The 23,343-nt window shown below is 39.4% G+C and overlaps 5 protein-coding genes across 5 annotated transcripts; 3 read left to right on the top strand and 2 right to left on the bottom strand.

Annotated features, from left to right (window-relative positions):
- Window positions 1-3,669: 3,669 nt before the first annotated feature.
- Window positions 3,670-4,635, bottom strand: LOC307201514 (olfactory receptor 2AP1-like; the record flags this gene model as incomplete). Its single annotated transcript, XM_079950785.1, has 1 exon — window positions 3,670-4,635. One exon carries the CDS (start codon window positions 4,633-4,635, stop codon window positions 3,670-3,672), a length of 966 nt encoding a protein of 321 aa, XP_079806911.1.
- Window positions 4,636-7,027: 2,392 nt separating this feature from the next.
- LOC307200225 (olfactory receptor 5AP2-like) lies at window positions 7,028-7,957 on the bottom strand (the record flags this gene model as incomplete). The annotated part of the gene is made up of 1 exon (XM_079948646.1): window positions 7,028-7,957. Exon 1 carries the CDS (start codon window positions 7,853-7,855, stop codon window positions 7,028-7,030), a length of 828 nt encoding a protein of 275 aa, XP_079804772.1. The 5' UTR covers window positions 7,856-7,957.
- Window positions 7,958-13,742: 5,785 nt separating this feature from the next.
- On the top strand, window positions 13,743-14,701 carry LOC307201513 (olfactory receptor 5B21-like; the record flags this gene model as incomplete). Its single annotated transcript, XM_079950784.1, is given in 2 exon segments — window positions 13,743-14,108; window positions 14,111-14,701. Coding segments are annotated over 2 exon segments (957 nt in total).
- Window positions 14,702-17,059: 2,358 nt separating this feature from the next.
- On the top strand, window positions 17,060-17,980 carry LOC307201512 (olfactory receptor 11L1-like; the record flags this gene model as incomplete). The annotated part of the gene is made up of 1 exon (XM_079950783.1): window positions 17,060-17,980. The coding sequence occupies one exon, from the start codon at window positions 17,060-17,062 to the stop codon at window positions 17,978-17,980; it is 921 nt and encodes a 306-aa protein (XP_079806909.1).
- A 3,995-nt stretch (window positions 17,981-21,975) lies between these two features.
- On the top strand, window positions 21,976-23,343 carry LOC307201511 (olfactory receptor 5AR1-like; the record flags this gene model as incomplete). Its single annotated transcript, XM_079950782.1, has 2 exons — window positions 21,976-21,993; window positions 22,366-23,343. 2 exons carry the CDS (start codon window positions 21,976-21,978, stop codon window positions 23,341-23,343), a joined length of 996 nt encoding a protein of 331 aa, XP_079806908.1.

The raw sequence follows: 23,343 nt of genomic DNA, 5'->3' as shown, positions 1-23,343 counted from the left end.
AAGGGCACTTTCAAACTGCCATTATTTGGGGGTGGGATTCAATCACTGACTGGCAAATTCAGGGTGCAAAAGTAAAAAAGAAAGAAATGGCTTGTGCTGTTGTGCAACATATCTGGCTCCCCACAAATCCAAAATAAGGGGAACTGCTCTTAATTGTGTTGAATGACAATTGCAACATTGTGTAACTTCCCTGATGCTGTCTGCCCTCTCTGCAAACTTTGCACAAAGCAATCAAGATGACTCTTGATTCTAAGTCATCTAGAAGCAACTTAACATGTGGGAACAGGTGTGCATTTCATAGCAAATATAGATAAGTTGGATGGGTATAAGGTGTAAAACAGGCATAGGCAAACTCTGGCCCTCCAGATGTTTTGGAACTACAATTTCCATCACCCCTGACCCCTGGTCTTGTTAGCTAGGGATGATGGAAATTGTAGTTCCAAAACATCTGGAGGGCCAGAGTTTGCCTATGCCTGGTGTAAAAGACAAAGGAGGGGTGTGCAATGTAAGGAAGATTCATGATAGAAGTTTTGAGCCAATGTTAGTCTAAATGTTTTGGCTGCTGATTATTATCCCCTCCTTTTTTTAAAGAAACCATAGCCTCGGTTCCTTTAAACTAGAAATCTAACCTGCAGTGTGATGAAAAGAGCAGGTAGATAGTAGCTTTTGCCATGGATGGGATTTTCAGGTCTTTGCTGCTGTCGAAAATAAAAGGTATGACAGTTTCAAGAAAAATAGACAGAATTCCTGTGGCTGGTGCTGTAGTTTCAATTACCCAAGTGTAATGGCAAGGACGTTTCACCATGGGTGCAAAACTGCAAAATAGATGGTTTTATATTGGCTGCAGAAAGGGAGTCATGTCTTTTACAACTAACAAATAATATACTGAGTCAAGGACTCATAAGGAATTAGTCAACAGCAGTCCAAAACATAAATGTTCATGTCAGATACTGTATCCATATTTTGAACAATGTTGCATGGTATTTTTTAAAGAATGCATAATTGAGTTACATTCTCATAAGCAGCGAAAAACATAATAGAATCAAAACAAGAATTATGAAACCATGATATTCATGGGAGAACATGGGGTGCATTGCAGGGAAGAGCAGTAATAATGGGGACAGCTGGATTTCAGGAAAACATGCCAAACATTGCTGCTCTTCTCATTAAAGATTGTTCCCATTGAGGAATCTTCAACAAGATCCTAAATGAGTCAAAAATCTCTGGAAGGAGTAGAATTTTTAAAAATCTACTTTAAGCAATTTACCTAAAATCTGAGTGTACCTGCTTTTTCACATCCATTTCTAGAAGCTTCTTTCTTTCATGATGTTTGTAAGTCCAGGTGATGTCTTTCTGGCTTGCCCATTGATATCTCCAAACTATTAAGAAGAAGGCTACGAAACACTGAATATATTCATTTGTATTTATATTTGTATCTGCACAGTCTCACAGACACATTCTCTCTCATATTCCAGGTTAATTGCATTATTATTTTATTCTCAGTGGGGAAAGCCAAGCAGAACACAAAAGCCCCCAAGAGCCATTGTTGATTGCAAATGAAATTTCTATTCAAGGGAGACTATTGGTCAGGTAGGAGAGAGAGGCAGAGCATAAACACTGAGGATGAAAGAATGAACAGATATCATCTTATTATTTCTCTCACATATTTAAAATGGCAGCCCTCCAGCCAGGAGAACCAATGTTATCATAATATAACTATGCCTAATTTTCACAGAAATATAAAATAACATGGTAGACCTATTTCTGGACTGTATGCCCTCAGACTTCAGGTGAGGGCTCACATGACTGTTTAAGCCAAATATCACCTGCTATCTATATTCATGAAGGGTGGGATATAAACATTATTAATAGAAATGTCCATCTATAGATAGAGATACATTCTCTGAGCACAGAAATTTAATTAAGAATGAGCCAAAACATATCCAACCCAATTAGTTTCCACCTTTGTACGTGGCAAAAATGGCACACCCATTTTGGACTTTTTGTTCAGGGATTAGAAATAAGCTTCTAGAACACAATCTTGGCTTCCCAGTGGCACTGATGATAGTGCTCTTCACAGTTGTTAATGACTAATGCTTTTCCATGGGATGTTGCTATATGGTGAATGCCATTGTTCAGAGGTGGCTCTTTCTGTGAGGGGTTCTGCAGCATTTTGAAGTTGCAAGAAGCCCAAATAAATATAGTGGTGCAAAGCATCCATTGATAGAAATGGTTCTGCCGCCAGTCAGAAAAGTGACCAGTATCTTTGGCATGAGAGTTGAGTTATAGCAAGTCTCCAGACAGGAGAGATTTCCCAGAAAGAAATACATGAGTGTGTGAAGATACTGATCAAGAATCACTAGAATAAAAATGAGGATGTTTCCAGCTATGGTTATATAGGTAGAAACAATATAGAAAATAAAACTCACATATCTTCATTATTAAAGTACAAGAGGATGAATGTTATGGACTCTGTTTTATTTCCTTATTTCTTATTGCTTTTCAGTTGCATCTAAATAAATCAGATGATATCTAGAAAAAATAAAGACTTGAATATTTGATGCTGAAATCACTGTAATTCATAGGGTAATATAAATGACATATCAAAATATTTTTGTTTTCAAGTAACCCATTTTAAAGAGACATACAAAAATTATGCTTTTATACTTTCAGCAGTTCTCATTTTAATAAGATGCCTTGAGTCCCATCAAGGAAAAAGACAGGGTATAAATAAATAAATAAATAAATAATAGAATAATAGCTTTCCACCACAAGAATGAGTTTTAAAGATTTACTGGAAACAGCCTTAAAATATTTACAAAGAAACAATACAAAATACAAAGCAATGCATTGGTCTTTAACAGCAGTTGAGGAGAGTGAAGTGAGCTTCAGTCTATTTTAAGCCGATGCTGAGGCCTTACCTGGGTGATCAAAGTTTGTTCCAACACAAATCACATTGTTGCCCTTGGTTTTAGAACAAAACAACTACTGTAATCCTACGTGGACAGCATCCAGTCTAAAATTGCTGCTAAGTATTGGAATAAATGTCAAATTGTGATTTTATGGGTATATGATTATTTAAAACCATTCAGTCAATAGTTATTTTGTTTAAGGCATACAATATTGTATAATGCATTTTATACAATTTTTCAATACATTGTGATCATATATAATATACACAATCAGCAAATCAATATACAGGGTTTTTGAGATACATAAAATGTAACAGCACATAGACAGTAGCCATTAACAGCAAAATAAGAGTAGAGGCATATTCATCATGGTTTGTATCTATCTAAGAGCAGATCCACACTGTACATTTAAAACACATCCAAAGTACACTTAAAGCACATGGTTTCTCCCAGAAAAGTATGGGAAATGTTAAAAATGCATAGAATTGTATCTCTGTAAATGGAAAAATGCAGTTCCCAAGGTTCTTTGGGGAAAAACATGTACCTTAAATATATGATATGGGCAGCCCTTAGTCACAATCATAGCAGACCTATTAAAATTGATGGATGTAATTAGTCTTGTCCATGGATTTCAATGTATCTATGACTTAGTTGGATTCAAACCCGTTCATGTAATTAAACACACAGACGTAAATTACAGATCTCTGTGACCTTCAATAACAGTTACACTAGTCCTTATTTCTGGTATTCTCTGATATTAATGAATGCAAGAAAAACCCCCCAAATGGCACAATGCTTTTCTGAGGGTGTCCTTTACATCTTTGTTCCTTAGGCTGTATATGAAGGGATTGGCCATTGGAGTTAGGATTGTGTACAAGAAGGAGAAAACCTTATTTAGTTCTTTGAATTTACCAGTTGTTGGTAAGATGTAGACAAACATTAAAGATCCATAGAAAACCGAAACTACAGTGAGATGAGAAGAGCAGGTGGAAAAGGCCTTTTGCCTCCCAGTCATAGATGGGATTTTTAGGATTGTGCTGATGATAAAAATGTAAGATGTTACAGTTACGAGAAATGTGGGTAGAATTCCGATGGATGATGTTATGAAAGCAGCAGTTTCAATAACCCAGGTGTCACTGCAAGACAGTCTTACTAAAGGTGTAAAATCACAAAAGAAATGGTCAATTTGATATTGACTGCAGAAAGTGAGCTGGGTCAACAAAGATGTTAAGATGGTTATAAGCAGCGATCCAATTAACCAGGATACTGAAACTAGCAGGATGCATGTTCTGTTGTCCATAAGCGTGACATAATGCAGTGGTCTACATATGGCTAGGTAGCGATCATATGACATCACTGCCAAGAGGTAACATTCAGTAGCCGCCAGGGTGGAAAATATATGCATCTGTAAGATGCAGCCCACAATAGAAATGGTTTTGTCCCCTGTAAGAAAACTGTTCAGCATTCTGGGTAAGATATTTGAGGTGTAGCATATTTCCACAAAGGACAAATTTGACAGAAAGAAATACATGGGAGTGTGAAGGTGCTGCTCAGCCATGACAAGTGCAACTATGAGGAGATTACCAGACAGAGTCACAATATAGATGACTAGAAATAACAAGAAGAGGAGTATATTCACATTTTCAACATTCCTAAATCCAAGGAGAAGGAATTCGGTCAAACCTGTTAGGTTTTGCCATTCTGAGTTTTTCAAATGCTGCATCTATAGATAGGAAGTAATATACTGAGTAATTGAAAAAATAGGTTTCCACACCCATCCCCACACTTGAATTAAGCAACCATCACTCAACACACATACACCATTGTGCCATATACACGTAAGTGAAGTAACTAAAAAATTTGGTTTCCCCCCCATCCCCAAAATTAGGTTCCCCCATCCCCACACAAGAATTAAGTAACCATCACTCAGCACACATACACCAGTGCTTTCATTGTTTTTGCTGCATCTATTAACAAGTTGCTATGTAATGTGTGTTTTTTCACTTCTCGTGAGCTGCAGAAAATCCTTGACTCAGAAGAAAGGCACTGTCAAACTGCCACTATTCAGGAGGAGGTTCAATCACTGACAGGCAAATTCAGGGTGCAAAAGTGGAAAAGAAAATTGGTTGTGCAACAGATCTGCTTCCCTACAAACCCACAATAGAAGGAACTGCACTAAAAAGTGTGGGATAAAAATAAATTATTTTATATTGGCTCTAGAAAGAGAGTCATGTTTTCTATAAGTAAAAGATAACATACTGAGTCGGAGATCCTTAAAAATTAGTCAAAAAAATAAATATTCATGTCTGATATCCATATTTTGAACAATGTTGTATGGTATAAAAATTGCAAAATTCTCCCTCTTATAAGAAGTGGAAAATCTAATTGAATAAAATTTAAAATTGTGAAACCCTGTGAATAATAGGAGAGATCTGGGTGCATTGCAAGGTAATCTGTAATAATGGTGAGCTTGCTATCGGGAAAACTTGCTTTTCTTCTCATTAAGGATTGTTCCCATTGAAGAATTATCAACAAGATCCTAAATGAATCAAAAATCCCTGGAATGAATGTGAAAATGGGGGGGGGGTACCTAAAGCAATTTCCCCCAAAATCTCAGTGTACCTGCTGCTGAGGGCAACACGTTTTCACATCCATTTCTAGAAAGTTCTTTGTTTCATGATGTTTGAAAGGCCAGGTAACATCATTGATCTGTTTATACTATTAAGAAGAAGGCTCTGAAACACTGAATATATTAATTTGTATTTATATTTGTATCTGCACAGTCTCACAGACACATTCTTTCTCATATTCCAGGTTAATTACATCACTCTTTTATTCTCAGTGGGAAAAGCTAAGCAGAACACAAAAGCCCCCAAGAACCATTGTTGACTGCAAATGAAGTTTCCACCCAAGGGAGACCACTGGTCAGGTGGGAGAGAGAGGCAGAGCATAAACATGGAGAATGAAAGAATGAACAGATATCATCTAATTATTTCTCTCACATGTTTGAAATGGCAGTCCTTCAGCCAGGAGAACTGATCTTATCATAATATAACTTACACCTAGTTCTCACAGAAATATAAAATGAAATGGTAAATCTATTTTTAGACTGTTTCACCCCAAACTTCAAGTCTGGGCTCACATGAAAGCATTGCAGATCCCACCTGCTTTCTTTATTCATGAAGGGTTGTATATAAACATTATTAATAAATAAGTTTATCTATAGAAATACATTCTCTGATCACAGAAATTTAGCATGTCAAGTAGAAACATATAATTAAGAGCCTAAACATATCCACCCCAATTAGTTTCTACATTTGTAAGTGGCAAAACTGGAACACCCATTTCATATATTTTTGGGGTGATGTTTTTCCTCACAGAACTAATGACTGGTGCTTTTCCATAGAATGATGCTATATAATGATGGGCATTGATTTGAGGGGAGGGAATCTGGTATCAAGAAACAAGTGTTGGCAAAAACAACCAAAACAAATGCTTGTGTTGAAGTTTCAGAACAATTTTCACTCCCTTTTATTCATCCCAACTCAGAAAAGAATGAGTTAAACTTTCAGTCTAGTGCACATTAATTTCAGCATAGGTTAACATCTCACTATTCTGCTTGACAGCCCAGTTTCTGTGTGCATGGAATTTATATTGTATTATTGAACATTGTGTCATATGTGACTGCTCCTGCTGTTTAGGCTGGCATAGTCCAGAAATGGCTTTACTGTCTCCTCAGTAAGGAGTAGGCTTGAAGGAGAGATTGTGAAAGTCATACTAGTGGCTGGCATATGAGAGGATTTGAGTCCTACTGTCAGTTGAGGCTTACTTCAGAATTCAGAATAGGGAAGGATGAAAAAATTGATTGGTCTGCTCTTCACAATGAAAATATTTTGTGCTTCCAAATGTGATTGTGGATAAGAATGCAACTCACATGCTTCTCTAGATTTTGCAGTGCAGTTTCAATAAGAAAAAGCATATGCAAAAGATGCTTACCTGATTAAGATTTCAACTAAATACATCATGCGGATATAATAGAAGACAATGAAAAACATTGAAATAATTAAATCTATGTTAATGAAGCATCCTCATTGTCCCCCACGTTATCCTCAATCTTAATGATTTCTATGAATCATCTTAAATAAAGTATTCTTTATTGCTTCCTTCACTTCTTTGTTCCTCAAACTATATACAAGGGGGTTGACCAGTGGGGTGAGCAAAGTATAGAACAGAGAGAATACTTTCTTCAACTCACTCCGATAACTCTTGTTTGGTAATACATAGACTATCATCAGGGAGCCATAGAAGCAAGCAACCACGGTCAGGTGAGAGGAACATGTAGAAAATGCTTTTTGTTTCCCAGTGGTGGATGGGATCCTTAAAATGCTCTTGATAATACAAACATAAGATGCCACCGTTATTAAAAGAGGGGGCAGAGTGCCTATGGAGGAGAAAATGAAGGCTGTCATTTCAGCCACTTTGGTGTCATCACAGGAAAGTCTTATCATTGGGGTGAAATCACAGAAGAAATGGTTTATTTCGTTGGCCCCACAGAAACTCAGGTGAGATACCAAGAATATCATGACATTGATAGGTAGTGACCCACTGATCCATGATCCAGCAATTAGCAGAAAGCAAATTCTTCCATTCATTAGTATTGCATAATGCAATGGCTTACATATTGCTAAGTAGCGATCATAAGACATCACTGCTAGAAAGTAGCATTCTGTAGTTGCAAGAAGCCCAAAGAAATATAGCTGTGCAAAACATCCATTAATAGAAATGGTTCTGTCTCCAGTCAGAAAACTGACCAGCATCCTCGGCATGACAGTTGAGCTGTAACAAGTCTCCAGGCATGACAGGTTTCCCAGGAGGAAATACATGGGTGTGTGAAGATGCTGATCAAGAATCACTAGAATAATAATGAGGATGTTTCCAGCCATGGTTGCAAGGTAGATTGGTAGAAACAGTATGAAAAGTAGTATCGGTACATCATCACTATTGAAGTCCAGGAGAATAAATGCCACAGGGGCTGTCTGATTTCCTTCTTCTCGTTTCATGTTGAGGTGTATCTAAATAACAGCAAGGCAGTGTTAATAAAGCTTTGCACTTGTAGAACTGATGCAGGAGTTTCTTTAACTCAGCATATGGGCAGGATGGTAGGCTGAGCAAACCACATTATATATAGGTTAAATAAACAATTCTTCTATATTATGAAGTTGACATTCAAATGAGCATGACATGTAATTATTTGCTAAGACTGTATTCCTGTCAATGCATAGAAACTTTGCAGGTGGGATCACATTAGAAGAGAAAAGTCTCCCTGTTTCTACTCAGCACCTACTGAGGGTGATTTCATTTCATTTATTTTACAAAAGAAACACTGCATTTCAGTTGCATTCAGTCCTTTAACATTATGTGCAGTTAAAGCCCGAATACAAGTTCATGCTTTCAAGTTCTGGTGAGGCAAAACTTAAGTGAATGCTATGCACCAGCTGCTTCAATTTCTATGCTGGCAGCAACTAAAGTAAATAGTATGTTTGTATGGATAATTTCAATAAAGGAGCTTACATAGCTCATTTGTGCAAGTTCTGTTTTAAACAATACAGCAGCATGCAAGAACTCAACAGTATCTAGACACACAAATCCATATGCACATTTAGAGGCATCTTAATTTCTAATATCATGCAGAATTGATCTCATTGGCAAGCAGTTGGCAACAAATATAATGCAGTATGAAATAAAGGAGAGGGTGAAGTTCTGCCAGTTGCGTGACCAGGCAGTGACAGCCCCGGCCCCCAGGGATCATAAGGAAATAATACAGACTCTGATAATGTTATATGGAATTAAAATTAGGCTACGACTTTATTAAACTTCTGAATGCAGGAAGACCTTGGCTTAGGCTGTGGGCGTGTATCACTCCCAACCCGCCCCCCAGCCGGGGGGAACTGGGGCTCATCAGGGTAAATAGGATATGGGGGTGCTCTGCAAGACATAAGTGTAGGCAGGCAGCCCAGCCCATATCCCCACATGCAGGGTAGTTTACTGACAACCTTTCAGTGTATGGCCAGTGACACCGATTATATATAACCCCTTTAAGAGGGGACCCTGAAATTGCTGCTGCAGGGGGGGTGAATCACCACTTCACGCCCCCCCCAATACAGGGAAGAAAAGACTAAAGGATTCCACTCAAGGCCATAACCGCCAAAGTTGTGACAAACTGCTACAGGGAAGACAAAACCTGCCAATGAAGGAAAATTTCTTCACTGTCCTTCAACAGCAACCAGTCAAAGACCGTAGCAGCGCCTGCTAAACAGGAAGAAAAAGTTAAACTGCAAACAAGAGAACATTAAATTAAGGGAGGGTGAATCTCCTAAGCCAACTGCCTGGATACTGTCGGCGCCACCTCCCAGCAATGAAACTTGACTACTGAGGCTGGGCATGAACTTCCAAAAATTAACACTGAGAGGCAGGCCAGTCCCTGTTTCCCAGTAAGTTCCCTGGGAACTGCAGCACCATGCACAATCCTGCAAAGGGCACCCACAATGTAAAGTGTGAGTGCTCACTATCAAACATAAGAATTGTCTGATAAAAGAGCCTAAATGATTGAAAATGCATACTTGTTCACCAACAGACTCAAAAACGACTTAGAACACCTCCAGATGACCTATTTGTTGAGTATTTATTCAAATTTGTATGCACATAGTTTATTCAGGGTTGGATTTATTGAGCATTTGTTCTCATTTGTTTATCAGGCTGTAATAAAACAATGAATGTTCACCTTGATTTCCTGTTAATAATTAATTCATCCCAAATATTGGTGTATTACTCCATTGTCTGTCAAACTGCAAAACCAGTTGAAAACCGTAGAACCCAATGTCAGTTTTCATGCATCTTGAAAGTGAGCATTTCTGATTACATTTTCTCTGTGCATCCATTTAATGAATGAACAGCTACAAGGGCTTGTGTGTGTCTGTGCACACGTGTGTGTTTGGCTGTGTGACAGAGAGAGAGAGAGAGAGAGAGAGCGAGCGCACTGGAAAGATGATAAACAAAATATGAAAAAGAGAAATATGAAAACTGTAGTCAGTCACTACGATTATTGCATGACATTCCTGTGACTGGAGTCAATATTATGCCTGAGCATGATCTGCTGGCCAGTCTTGCTGCTACTGATGCCGCTGCAGTCTCACACCTCTCCTGCTTCTAGCATTGAGTTCCTGGTTCCTATATTTGTGTGTTAGAGCAGTCTGAGATATTACCTGTTTTCATCCTGATGCTCTGTCAAATAAAACTATTTAATTTAAACAAACAGCTGAAATCTAAATGGGAATTGAAAAATAAATATAAAAGAATACTTCACCCAGGCTGTGATCAGGTCTCAGGCAAAGAGTGTTCAGGAATCCTGGAGCATGGGAATAGTTGGACACATAACATAATTTCTATTGATCTTCATCAGTTGAATGTTAGGTAGAAGCCATTATATTAGCAAAACATCATTATATCCAACACTTCAAAGCTGCCTAGGTGTCTCTGACATCTTGACAATCTTGCCCTATACTGAAAATGTGGGTGAATCTTTTGCGAGTTCCCTCCCCCTGCATAATACAATTAATCTATAGATCATATATATATGTCTCCAAACCAATTAATCAACCTGAAAAAATCTCAGTAAGAAATGTAAAAGAAGAAGAAAACACTAAAGCCATAAGGGAAATTAATGAGTAAAGTAGAAATTCCTAACAATCAAGAATCAACAAAGGCAAGAAAAAAATAGAAAACACTCAAGGGAGGGAGAGCAACAAGTGCACCTAAGATAATGAGGAAAAATGTATTACTATGTATGCTTGGGGTGAGTGGGGGGGGATATGAATGAAAGAAAGAGATGTGTCTGGCGGGGAAACAAAGGGGTGCATACCCCTAAACATTTTGTGAATCTTTGTACTTTTGTCCATTTACTGCATTTATTTTTCCTGATATGAACTATCACATGAGAGAACTCCTAAACATTTTTTAAAGGGGGGGAAAAGCACTGATGAGGAGTTTCATGTAACTCACCCTGACAGCTTTCCTTGAAGGGGTAAGAGGGAATAAAATGGTCAATAAAAAGGAATGAGGTAAGCAAAAAGCAAAAGCTCACACGAGGAGTCCTCTAGCAATCCAGTAAAGCTCAGGTGGTTAGCAATGGAAGACCAAGGCAGCAACAGCAATCTTTGCTGGTTGTAAGCAAGCAATATTTGTGACATTGCATGGTCATGGGATACATTCATTGAGGCATCTACCCTAGCTTCTGATTTCACAATTCTGTGACACTTGAGCCAACATGCCATAGTCTTAACTCTCATCTTAAAATGGCAGGTTGTCCCCCCCCCTTTTCTTTGTTATCATTGAATTATTTAGACATGAAGAAGAAAATTATGTGATCTGGCTGAGAGTGCAACAAATGTGATATTTACATGACCAAAAAATCCAATAAATAGGTCATGAGAATACTGGTAAATTCTATAGCTATTTCCAGATACTTTTATTTTACCAAACAAGTTTTTCTGTAGCTGACTTGTAGCTAAATAAACACTCTGCTGCTGGTGTGGGTCTTGGATGCTTACAGCAGGGAAGGAAAATCTATGGCCCTCCAGGTGTGTCTGCATGACAGCTCCAATAACCCCTGACCTATGCTTATCAGATCTGACAAAAGTTGGAACCTAACAATATCTGGAAGGCAACAGTTTTCAATCCTTGGACTCCAGCTACTACACAAGATTATTAACAGAAAGCAGGTGTCATTTGCATACCCAGGCACATGATGCCTGCTACCTGGTGCAGGGTCTCGGTATGAAATAAGACATAGGACATTGATGTTGGGTGGAAATTGGCCACAACATATATAGATGGAATAGGCTTTGGCCAAAGTCATTGCGTATGTATCTGGTATGTATCTGGTATCAAGCAGCACGACTGCTGCTTGATAAATAGGTATAGAAAGGGGGGGGTCACCTGCCAGGGCCACCTTTGGGAAGGTTGCTATGGCCTGTTGGCCCCTGTGTGGGCTCTCAGACAGAGACAGACCCTCCCTGGCCCCTTGCCTCATCAGTTAAGTATACAACCCAATGCCTTAACAGCCAAAGTTGTGATGTTTGCTATAAGGTAGGTTAAAATCTACAGACCAGCCAATTTGTCTGCAGGAAAAATCCTCCCTGGCCCTGAATATGGTGACCACATATACCATAGCAAGGTCCACATTGTCCTGCCCACTCATCTTTGGACAGGACTACATACAGACTATATACAAATGGGAGAGTGGGTGGTGAATCCTGTGGTAAAATCCAAAAGGGGAGAGGCTCAGGGTATGCCCTCCTGTTTAAGGCACTGCAACCCTCCCCATAGAGGTGACCTGACTGGCTAATATTTTTATCTCCCTGAATATCCCTGTGAGTGGTACTGTTAGCCACCCATCCTAGAAAAAAACAAAAAAATCCAAAACCCAGTGACCCTGATTTCACTGCTCATGAATGGGACGAAAAAATAGAGGTGAGGTTCAACTTAACCATAGATCATGGCATTGTTTATTATTGTTATGTTTTGATCAGCCTCTGCTTCCTCATTAATATTTCCTGTGGGATTAGAGTTTTGCTTAAGTCTAACAGGATGCCCCAGTGGTTTTTCTCCTAATTTCCCTTCTTCCTTGGAAACTCTTGTGCCATTGATTATCATGCTTGCAGTTTATACTCTTCCTTACTGAAATTAATAGTCTGTAAATTAGCAGGCCAGGAGGCAGTTGATATTTAAAATAATTGAAATCATTCCAAAAGACATTTATTTTTTTAGTAACGAATTCTCTTAAATGCTTTAAAGTGGCATGCTGCAATGCTGTGAGGAATCTAATTGGATGTCGTGTCAACAAACCACAGACTTTATAACTTCTCCAACTGTAAAATCCTGGATTATGGGCAAAGTATAAGGTAGGATGAATAATGAAGGAAAAGATGAAAACTGAGACAGCAGTAATAATATTTCTCTTTAATAAATGTTGGAATGGATGAAAAAATGCAGGACTGGGTCAGCACTGCTTTTAAAATTGTCCCATGTGACAAAAGCAGCAGGAGAAATGAGACATATCTAAAGAGATTTATCATTGTTGGAAGTTAAAAGAAATGTGCAAAAATTAGACACCTTTAAGGTCAACTGGTTCTTTTTCTAGTGGGAGAATTAAACACATTCTTACTTTTTTAAATTTCCCATGGAAATCAAGAGGTCTTTGAACTAATGTATGATGATGCTTATGAGTCCTGCTCTTAAGATCATGAGTAGGAGAAAGCAGGAGAGACTGGGAAGACCTGCATTAAAGCTCCTATTTATGTAGCCCCAATTGCAGAGACAATATTTTTTTGTTATTTCTTCAGGTGATGGTAATATGTGGAGCTTGTTTGGTTTTGCTTTGCTTTTAGAAGCATAGTTTAGCCTCCTCTCTCAAGAAAGAGTAGTGGCTCTTTTCTGAGTCTGGAGAGCTAACATGTTTCTCCATAATGCCTCTTGTCTTTCAAGTAGAGATATTTCCCATTCAGCATCTGTAATGGAATTGTTTCAAACATGTTTTTAATACATTAATACATTAATTAATTTTGTTACTTATGTGTTTGTTGCCCTAGGTGCCTTTAGAAGGAAGGGTGGAATATCACAGCAGCAGCAACAACAACAACAGCTAAGTTGTAGCACACTACAGAGAATGTTGCTGTGCATCAGAATGTTGCTGTGCCAACCCATAATATTTGCAATATTGTGTTCCTCTTTTATTTGCACCAGATTATATGTCTGAATATGTTTTACCCAAAGATGCAACTTCTAAGCAGCACTGATAAGGAAAATCAACCTAATGTGACCGAGTTTGTCTTTATAGGATTTAGTGATCTCCGAGAGCTTCAAATTCTTCTCTTCTTGCTTTTTCTGCTTTTCTACATGGTTACCTTGGTTGGGAACATTCTCATTGTCATGCTTGTTATAGCTGATAAACATCTTCATACCCCCATGTACTTCTTCCTTGGGAACTTCTCTGGCCTGGAGACCTGCTATAGTTCTACTATTCTGCCTAAGACTCTGGCCAGCCTTTTAACTGGTGACAGATCTATTCAGTTCAATCTCTGCTTTGTTCAGCACTATTTCTTTGCATCATTTGGGGCAGCTGAGTGCTATCTCTTATCTATGTGATGTCCTATGATCGCTATTTAGCTATATGCCAACCCTTGCATTATGCAACCCATATGAATGGTAAGTTCTGTGTGAAGTTAGTTGGTGTCTCTTTCATCAGTGGATTTCTGGCTATTTCCATAACAATAATATTAGTGTCCAGGTTAGCTTTCTGTGGCCCCAATGAAATAAATCATTTCTTTTGTGATGTCTTTCCACTCATAGAATTGTCTTGCAGTGACACTAGTCTTTTGAGGATTTTGATATTCCTTGTTGCTTCTGTATTCACCGTTCCTCCATTTTTGCTGACATTGATATCGTATGCTTCCATTATCACTGCCATATTGAGAATCAAGTCCACCAGTGGCAGACAAAAGGCCTTTTCTACTTGCTCATCTCATCTTATTGTGGTCACAATTTTCTATTCCACCATAGCCATTGTCTATGTGTTACCAAACACTGTCACACTGAGAGACCTTAACAAAGTATTCTCTGTCTTCTATGCTGTCCTGACTCCCATGATAAATCCACTTGTCTACAGCCTGAGAAACAAAGAAGTAAAGAAGGCACTGAAGAGACAGATCCGTCAGTTGCTTGTAGATACATAGCTCAAACAAGATGGATCCATTTGTTTTCATGTACCAAATAGGAAATTGGATTTTATCAGACTGTATGACAATAAATAAATAAATAAAGCACTGCTCAATTTCAAAACCAGCTTATTTTGACACATGGGAAACAGTATCCCAATCTTTCACGTGAATGCAAATCTACCCACCATGGAGAAAGTGAAAAGAAATAAGATTCACACACGCACTCTCATCATGTTGGAACAGGGGTCATCCAATTAAGTTGAAGGGTGGGTGATTCAGGACAAGTAAAAGGATACACTTTCATACAGCACACAGTTTAACTATAATGGCCATTTACCAATCCAGCAGTGGGTGACGTTTGTGACCCAGTGCAAGGCATCATCCCACAGCCATGCCTCTTTCTTCATGCCCATTGCCACGTCCCCAACAGCCATCACGGTGGCCTCTGGGTTCCCACCAAACCCAGTCAAATTCAGTCAATCTGCAGGGGCCGGGGGCCAAAGCAATCAGTGGCATGAATCTACCAACTAGTAATGTAGTGATGAAGAATTCATGCTGAATTTACATATCATTTAATATTGACTAGTAATTAACATAGTGACTGTTGCAGAATTAATGAATTAAGCCAGGTAGGCAAACAGTCAGCCAAATCTGAGTGCATCATCCAAGTCCTTTGCCTCTTTGTGTTAGAATGCCTGCAAGGTAACATTTCATTCTCAATGGTGGCAGCTTAGGGTTTGGATCCTGAAAGCATCAAGGCCATGGCATTCCAAAGCGTACAAGGGTTACATCCAGTGAAGTCAGCAGTCACTTACGAGTTCCCTGTGACCCTTCCTTTCCAGGTATGCCCAGCAAGCATGTATGGATCCTTGGCCACAGTATCTTACTTTTGGCTGGTGTCCACGCAGCTGCAAATCAATGGGGAAACACCTGAGCATCCACCCACAAATCTGCGTATCCTGGATGGGCCAAAGTGAGATATGTTGGGATTCCCTCATGTGAAAGATGCAGTGTCCATCTGGCTGAGTAGTCCCAGCCATACTGGGTAACTTCAAATTGATAAAAACATAGCAAAACATTGAAAGAGGGATTAGACAAAAAAATGGGATTAGACCCTCCCTGCCCAGCATGGAATATTTGTTCATATACCCCCGGGTTTAGAGCGGAATATAAATTCAATCAATCAATCAATCAAATACTAGATTTGATGGCTATATGCTAGTTTGCCTCTGAATATCAGTTGCTTGGGTTTAGGAGCAGAAGGATGCTACTGCACTTATGCCTTGCTTGTAGGCTGCCCATATTAATCTGGTAATTTGAATGCTGGACTCTGATCTCATTGACCTTGGCTCTCATTATCTTTTTAAGTAATCATACTGTTGCACCCCACCCCAATCTCTGAGCGATGCAAGACTCCAAGGGAGTTCCAAGTGGCTTGCCCAGGATTTGTGTTTTCTTTTGGAAAATGAGGCATAGCAGAGTCTGTGGTGTCATTTATGGTTCATGTACACATATATGTACCCTGAGCCCATGATGGAGGGATTCACAGCATTGACACACCAAGAGGGTCCTGTTCCTCTCATAGCTGTAGCCCTGGATTCAAGCAGACATCAGACATCATGCTGCCTTTTAGCCTGCAGCTTTCCTTCTCAGTCACATCACAGCAAACTCCCATCCTAAATTTGAAATTTCTAACTCACCTTGCTCCTAATTACTCTAAGCTGTCTTTGCCTGAAGAGTGAGGGACTCTACTCACTTGCCATCCCACAATGGGTCCCTCTGATCCACTGTTCTCTTTGTTACATTCATTAGAAGATGCAGATTCTTCCATACACAGCAAATTTCCTCTGGGGATTTCATATTTTCCCCTTGCGGTTCCAAGGGACTGTTGATGTTGCTGAATACTGTTTTAAAATAGGCATGTTATCCTTAGCAAGAGCTATGCAAAGGAATATGTTTAAAAATAGGAAGTGAGCTGTTCTCTACAATGAACAATTGCTTTCAAGTCAGTTGTAGTTTTATACCTGTCATTTCCAGAAATATAGGTTTTTTGGGGGGTGTTATTGGACTGGATCTATGAATTTGAAAGCAACTGGCTTTCCACATGGAAGAAGAACATGACAGTAAGTAAAACCAGTGTGTTAAATAGAAATTTTACTTTTTGGACTGACTTCTACAGTGGAAGTGTGTGCAATATCAGTAGTGATTAAAGTGATCCACAATATTATTTATTTGGTACAGATGCAAGCTGATGAAACCCCAGAACTGAAAAATCAAACAGCCATCAAGGAATTCATTCTGTTGGGATTCAGTCAACTTCAAAACATGAAAATTATTCTGCTACTGGTTTTTTTCCTGATCTACATCATGACCATGGCTGGGAATGTCCTCATAGTTGTGCTGGTTGTGACTGATCGACACCTTCACACTCCCATGTATTTCTTCTTGGGAAACTTATCTTGCTTAGAGTCCCTGTACACTTCAGCTATATTGCCTAGAATGCTGGCTAGCTTCCTGACTGGAGACAGGACTATTTCAGTCAATGGTTGTTTTGTGCAACATTATATTTTTGCATACCTGGCAGCTGTGGAGTGTTATCTCCTTTCTGCTATGTCCTATGATCGCTATTTAGCCATATGCAAACCTCTCCATTATGCATCCCTAATGGATGGCAAGTTATGCCTCCAAATGGCAGCTGGATCTTGGGTGACTGGCTTTCTCGCTAGTACTACAACAATCATATTGATGTCAAGGTTAGTCTTCTGTGGTCCTAATGAGATTGACCATTTCTTTTGTGACACTTTCCCAGTCATGAAGTTGTCTTGCAGTAACACAGTTCTTTTAAGAATACTGATTTTAATTTTTGTATCTATATTTACCCTTCCTCCATTTACACTAACCTTAATGTCATATGTCTATATCATTACTGCCATTCTGAAGATCCCATCCATTACTGGGAGGCAAAAAGCCTTCTCCACCTGCTCCTCACACCTCACTGTGGTAACCATTTTCTATGGCACAATAGCAGCTGCATATGCCTTACCAGACTCTGCCACCATGGGAGATGTAAATAAAGCCTTCTCTGTCTTTTACACAATCATAACACCTCTGATCAACCCTCTCATATACAGCCTAAGAAACAAGGATGTAAGGGAGTCTCTTCAGAGGTCTGCAGTTGTAGCATGGGTCAGAACTCGGGTAATTGATCATAAAAGAGGATTCTGCAGAATGTGTAAGCAAACAGATAGGAAAATAATAAGAAGGAAAACAGAATGTTTTCACGAAAACCATTAAAAATAATTGTTTACCTATTACAGCACAATAGGGAAATCAATCCTATGGGGTTGGGGAGGTAGAATCTGGGGCAGAAGAACCACCAGATCCAAAATCCTACTGGCTCTGTGCCAGTAAGGGTGGAAGGTGGGTTGACTATGCAATGGTAATTGTAGCAGATATACGTAGCTGGTCTCCTTTTGTTTGGTTTCAGGGGTTTGCCTTATTTGGGGAAGGTGGCATTTGGGTCCAAACACCTGAAATGAAATAATAGGAAAGTGCAAAATTGTAAAAGGGTTTCCTTTTTAGGGAATGGGTGTAAAGCAACATACCTATTTTCTTCTCTTTCTCCCCTTCCCTCTTCCTCCTTCCTTCTAGTATTTGTAGTCATATTTAATACTGTATTTTTCACTCCATAAGGCGCACCTGACTATAAGGCGCACCTACTTCTTTGGGGGGGGGATTCAAGAAAAAAAATATGCGGCTCTTGGGGGCTTTTGCGGGAGGTGGGAGAAGTGAGAGATCCTTGCTCTGTCCCTTCCCCCACCTCCCGCAAAAGCCAGGGATAGCGGCACGAAGCCTCCCCAGGGCAGTGGGATGAAGGCTCCACGCTGCCCTGCGGAGGCTTTGTGGACTACCCCAGAGCTGCTCAGAAGATTGTTGGGCCTGGCACAGCCTTCCCGCTGCTCCAAGTGCTTGTCGGGGCTGGCGGGGGAAGCCCTGGTTCCCCCCCCCCAGCCCCTGGGACCACACATTCTCTCCATAAGACGCACAGACATTTCCCCTTAGATTTTAAGAAAAATGCGGTATATAGGAATGCAAACATGAAATACCAATATAAATTAATAATCTCATATATTCATATGGAGACAATAAAATATGGTTTAAATAACGTTAAGAATACTTATTCAGTGACCTTGTCTGCTATTATATTTACAGCGTAAAGGGCTGGATAATATCTTGGAATGATAGATTCCAAAAACTATCAAACAGATTCTATTTTTCAATAAATTTGTTTTCCCCCTCCCCTTACTTTTGCTAGTAATTTTGGGGTCCTGGCATCAGCTGCAGAGCTTTGTTTGTTGCACTTTCTCTTTCTTGGGGTTGCTCTGATAAGTCCTTCCCCCCAAAAGATTTTATGGATAAAATTACTGCCCTGGAAAAAGCACTGAAATGGCCACCCCAGTTTGTTACCTGCAAATGAAGGTGAATTGGATGGCAGGAGTAATTCATTGTTTGTACTCCAGAAACTATAATATCTATAGGTTAAGTTGCATTTTTAATAAGTTTATGAAAAATGGTACTGAACTTCAGAGTTGTACTGTATGGGAGCCCTCATTAAGCAGTAATTATGTAAACCTATTTTTTTTTTTTTTGGTAAGATTTCAATTTATTCTCCACCCAAGCAAACCATGCGTGTTCTCCCATCCACCACAAAAGCCTGTGAGTGACTCTTGTGTGCATTTCAAGTATAAAGTCTAAGAGTTGTTGCAAGCAGAATCCCTGATCTGGACCTTGTGCAGAATAGAAATGATACAAAATAAACTTTGCAAAAACAAACTAACACATTGTTCTTCAACAACTAGCAATGTGGCCCAGTCTTCTTTAAGTCCTTAATACAGTCCAAGGTCTAGCCTCTCACTGCTCCCAGAGAGAGATCCATACATGCAACTTGTTTGTTCATAACGCTGAGCTGACTGACTTCTCCTGCTGTGAAAATAAAGTGATCTCCAGTTCCAAGAGATGGGTCATCAATTAAATTAGGCTGGAAAGAAACCTTCACCCCTCCTTGCTTCATCACCTACCTAATGCAAACCTCTGCACAGCATTTCAAATACACTGAATACAAACATAACATTTTATGCACAATAAACTTAAGTTTTTAACATGACGCACTGCCCAATGGACTCTGTGTGCATCAGCACGCTATCTTGACCCTTATGAGTGGTGGGGCCTATGGAATTATTTCATTCTACTCTGCACCAAGCCAAACCTTTTTGCTTTTTGAAGTACTGTATGTTTAAGGAAGTTTTTAAGCAGAAGTTGGATCGCTATATGTCAAGTACAATTTAGTTGAGATTCCTGCATTGAAGGGGGTTGGACTAGATGACCCCTGAGGGCCCTTCCAACTCTACAATTCTATAATTCTAAATGGCTGTTGTAACATTAAGCACATGATGCTCAGAAAGAACATGCAGTAGAAATATAGCTAACATAGGACCGTTTTAAAAAAATGGTTAGCCTTGCCTTCTCCATCCTGGTAACTGCCAGTTGCTCTGGACAACAATTCTTTTCAGCCATGTCCATTGGTCAGAGGTGATAGGAATTGCAGTTCAAATCATCTGGAAGGTATCAGGCTGAGAAATGCTGGCTAGCCCAGCATTTCTCTGGGAATTCCTCTGACTTGAGGAACTACATCTATCCATGTGTATGAATCATAGGGATTAGCTGATTCAAGGAGCAATTTATTCCCCCCCCCCCCAGATTATGACTGGGCATTGGGATATTTAGCCCCAGGCCTCTGCAGAGATGGGGGGGCAGTCAGGTACACTTGCCCTGCACCTTGGAGAGCTAAGCCATATGAGGGCCCCTGCCAGGGACCAGTTGCTTTTAATGTTTGAGTTTAGAACTTTATTCTAATTTCTTCTAATTATTCTAAACCGACCATGGGCCTAAGACAAGCCTGTTTGGTCTCAGTCAAAATTCCAACCTTGTTCATAGGCCTCTTGGTCAAGTGGTGTTATATTTCACACAGGGGCAGGGAATGGCATATCCAAATTAAGCCAGGGAAGGAATTTTATTTAAGGAAGGAATGGGGGAAATTCAGGTCTGGGAGCCAAATGTTGCCTTCCAGGCCTCTCTGTTTGGCATTTGGTACCCACCACAGTCAACTCCTCTTTTGCCAGGCCACATTCCTCACATTTCTTTTGTATTTTTTGCAGTACAGTGGTACCTCGGGTTACAGACACTTCAGGTTACAGACACTTCAGGTTACAGACTCCGCTAACCGAGAAATAGTACCTCGGGTTAAGGACTTTGCTTCAGGATGAGAACAGAAATTGTGCGGCGGCAGTGCTGCAGCAGCAGGAGGCCCCATTAGCTAAAGTGGTACCTCAGGTTAAGAACAGTTTTAGGTTAAGAACAGACCTCCAGAATGAATTAAGTTCTCAACCCGAGGTACCACTGTATCCTTGGATATTCCCTGCCTTGCTGAAATGTGTCCTTGCACTCTAATAACACTTGCTTGTTCAGATGGATGGTGGAGATGGGTGTGAGAGTGTGTGTACCCACTAGGCTACTGTATAAACATAAAATCCATCTCTCTGCCCTCTTTTTGCTTCTGACTCTATCTACCACTGCCATGTGCCCCCTCCCTGTTTGCCAGAATTGAAGATTGCCCACTCCTGAATTAAGATGCTCAGCAGACATCATTAAAGAAAATAAATTTATATATTGCTGATTGCTCCCTGTCCTGTAAATTCCCCTTGAGTGCAGAATGCACTAGTAATAAGGAGGGACGTCTTGTAATAATCACTATACCAAGGAGAAGCTAATCTTAATGTATAAAAGGCAACTCACATTCAAAAGATTCTTTCAGATGTGATAGGTTCCTTTCTGTATTTTCTCCAGTAATATAATAATAATGGGCATGGTTCTGTTAGCATCTGCCTAGAAATATATATTTGGACCTTGTGATCCAGATTAAGTAGGGTTGTATCCCTTTGTCTGTTTAGAGAAAGATTTGAAGGTGGAAAGGAACCTGGCCACATTTAGGAGGTTTCAATTAACACGTTTCTTGATATTTTGACTTTCAGTGTCACCCACATCTTTTTCTTCAGACTAAGTACTGCCATGTATTAAATGAAAGAACAGCAGAAGAATCACAAAGGAGATGTTAGATAGTGTAGGTAAGACTATCCAACATGACAAAACAAATTCTATAGATGAAGAACTTCTAATGAAATTATGTGTTGGTTGCTGAAACGTTGGACAAAATTAACCTATGTGAATCAGTCATGACTACCCAATTAAAGGTATGTGGCCTTTTACTCTCTTTTGAAATATATAAAATGCATGCAATATAGTACTTAACAATGCTTAGAATTACAAGGGTGCAAGGCTGATGGAAGTGTGAGTCAAATGGAGGAATGGAAATTTGGCAGGTTGGATTTCTAATGCAGATATTGTAGTTTCATTAGGTGGAAACAGGAAACCCATATGCCATTTGAGAAATGAAATTATCATTGTTGGAACTATAAACTCTTGCAAAAGCTAGCCAGGTTAAAAGTTGATGCAGCTGAACAATTATCATATGGAGAACAAGGGAAATGTGCTCCTTTTGAAGTGTTAGGATCCAAGATATAAAAACTATTCAATTTTGCCATGAACTTGTTTCTTCTTTACAGGTGCAGTTATATGAAAATAAAGGACACCTAAATCACACACATGTAACTGAATTTATTCTTCTGGGATATGGAGATCACCACAAGGCACTGCTGATTCCTCTTTTCCTTTTGTTCCTTTTCATCTACATTGTGACGATGGCTGGGAACATCCTCATCATTTTACTAGTTGCCACTGACCGACACCTTCACACCCCAATGTACTTCTTCCTTGGGAACCTCTCATGCTTGGAGACCTTCTGCAGCTCAAACATCTTGCCAAGAATGTTATCCAGTTTCCTTACGGGAAGAAAAGTGATTTCAGTCAATGCATGTTTTGTGCAACATTACTTCTTTGGTTTTTTTGGAGGTGTGGAATGCTACTTATTATCAGCAATGTCCTATGACCGGTACTTAGCTATATGTAAACCTCTGCATTATGTCACCATGATGAATGGCAAATTGTGTTTCCAACTCATAGTTAGCTCTTGGTTTAGTGGTTTTCTGTCAATTACTATGACAACAATTATCATGTCCAAGTTAGTTTTCTGTGGTGGCAATAAAATCGACCATTTCTTTTGTGACACCTTCCCCATCATAGAACTATTTTGTGGTGACACTAGCACGTTAAAGTGGTATATATATGTTTTATGCTCTGTATTCACCTTTCCCCCATCTATATTAACCTTCACATCATATACTTTCATAATTATAGCCATAATGAAAATCCCTTCTGCAACCGGAAAACAAAAAGCATTTTCTACCTGTTCCTCTCATCTCTTGGTAGTTACAATTTTCTATGGCACACTGATGGCTGTCTATGTGATTCCAAACACTGACAGACTGAATGCCCTTCACAAAGTCTTCTCTACCTGTTATACCATCCTGACTCCCATGATCAATCCCATCATATATAGTTTAAGAAATAAAGAAGTAAAGGAAGCATTGAGAAGACATATCTCATTCCTAGTAGTGCAAAATGAGAAGAAAAGACAGACTTAA

Source organism: Podarcis cretensis (assembly GCF_951804945.1).
Source record: "Podarcis cretensis genome assembly, chromosome: 13".
NCBI classification, from domain to species: Eukaryota; Metazoa; Chordata; class Lepidosauria; order Squamata; family Lacertidae; genus Podarcis; species Podarcis cretensis.
Note: the sequence above shows the minus strand (reverse complement) of the source record. Positions and strands in the feature narration are given on the sequence as shown.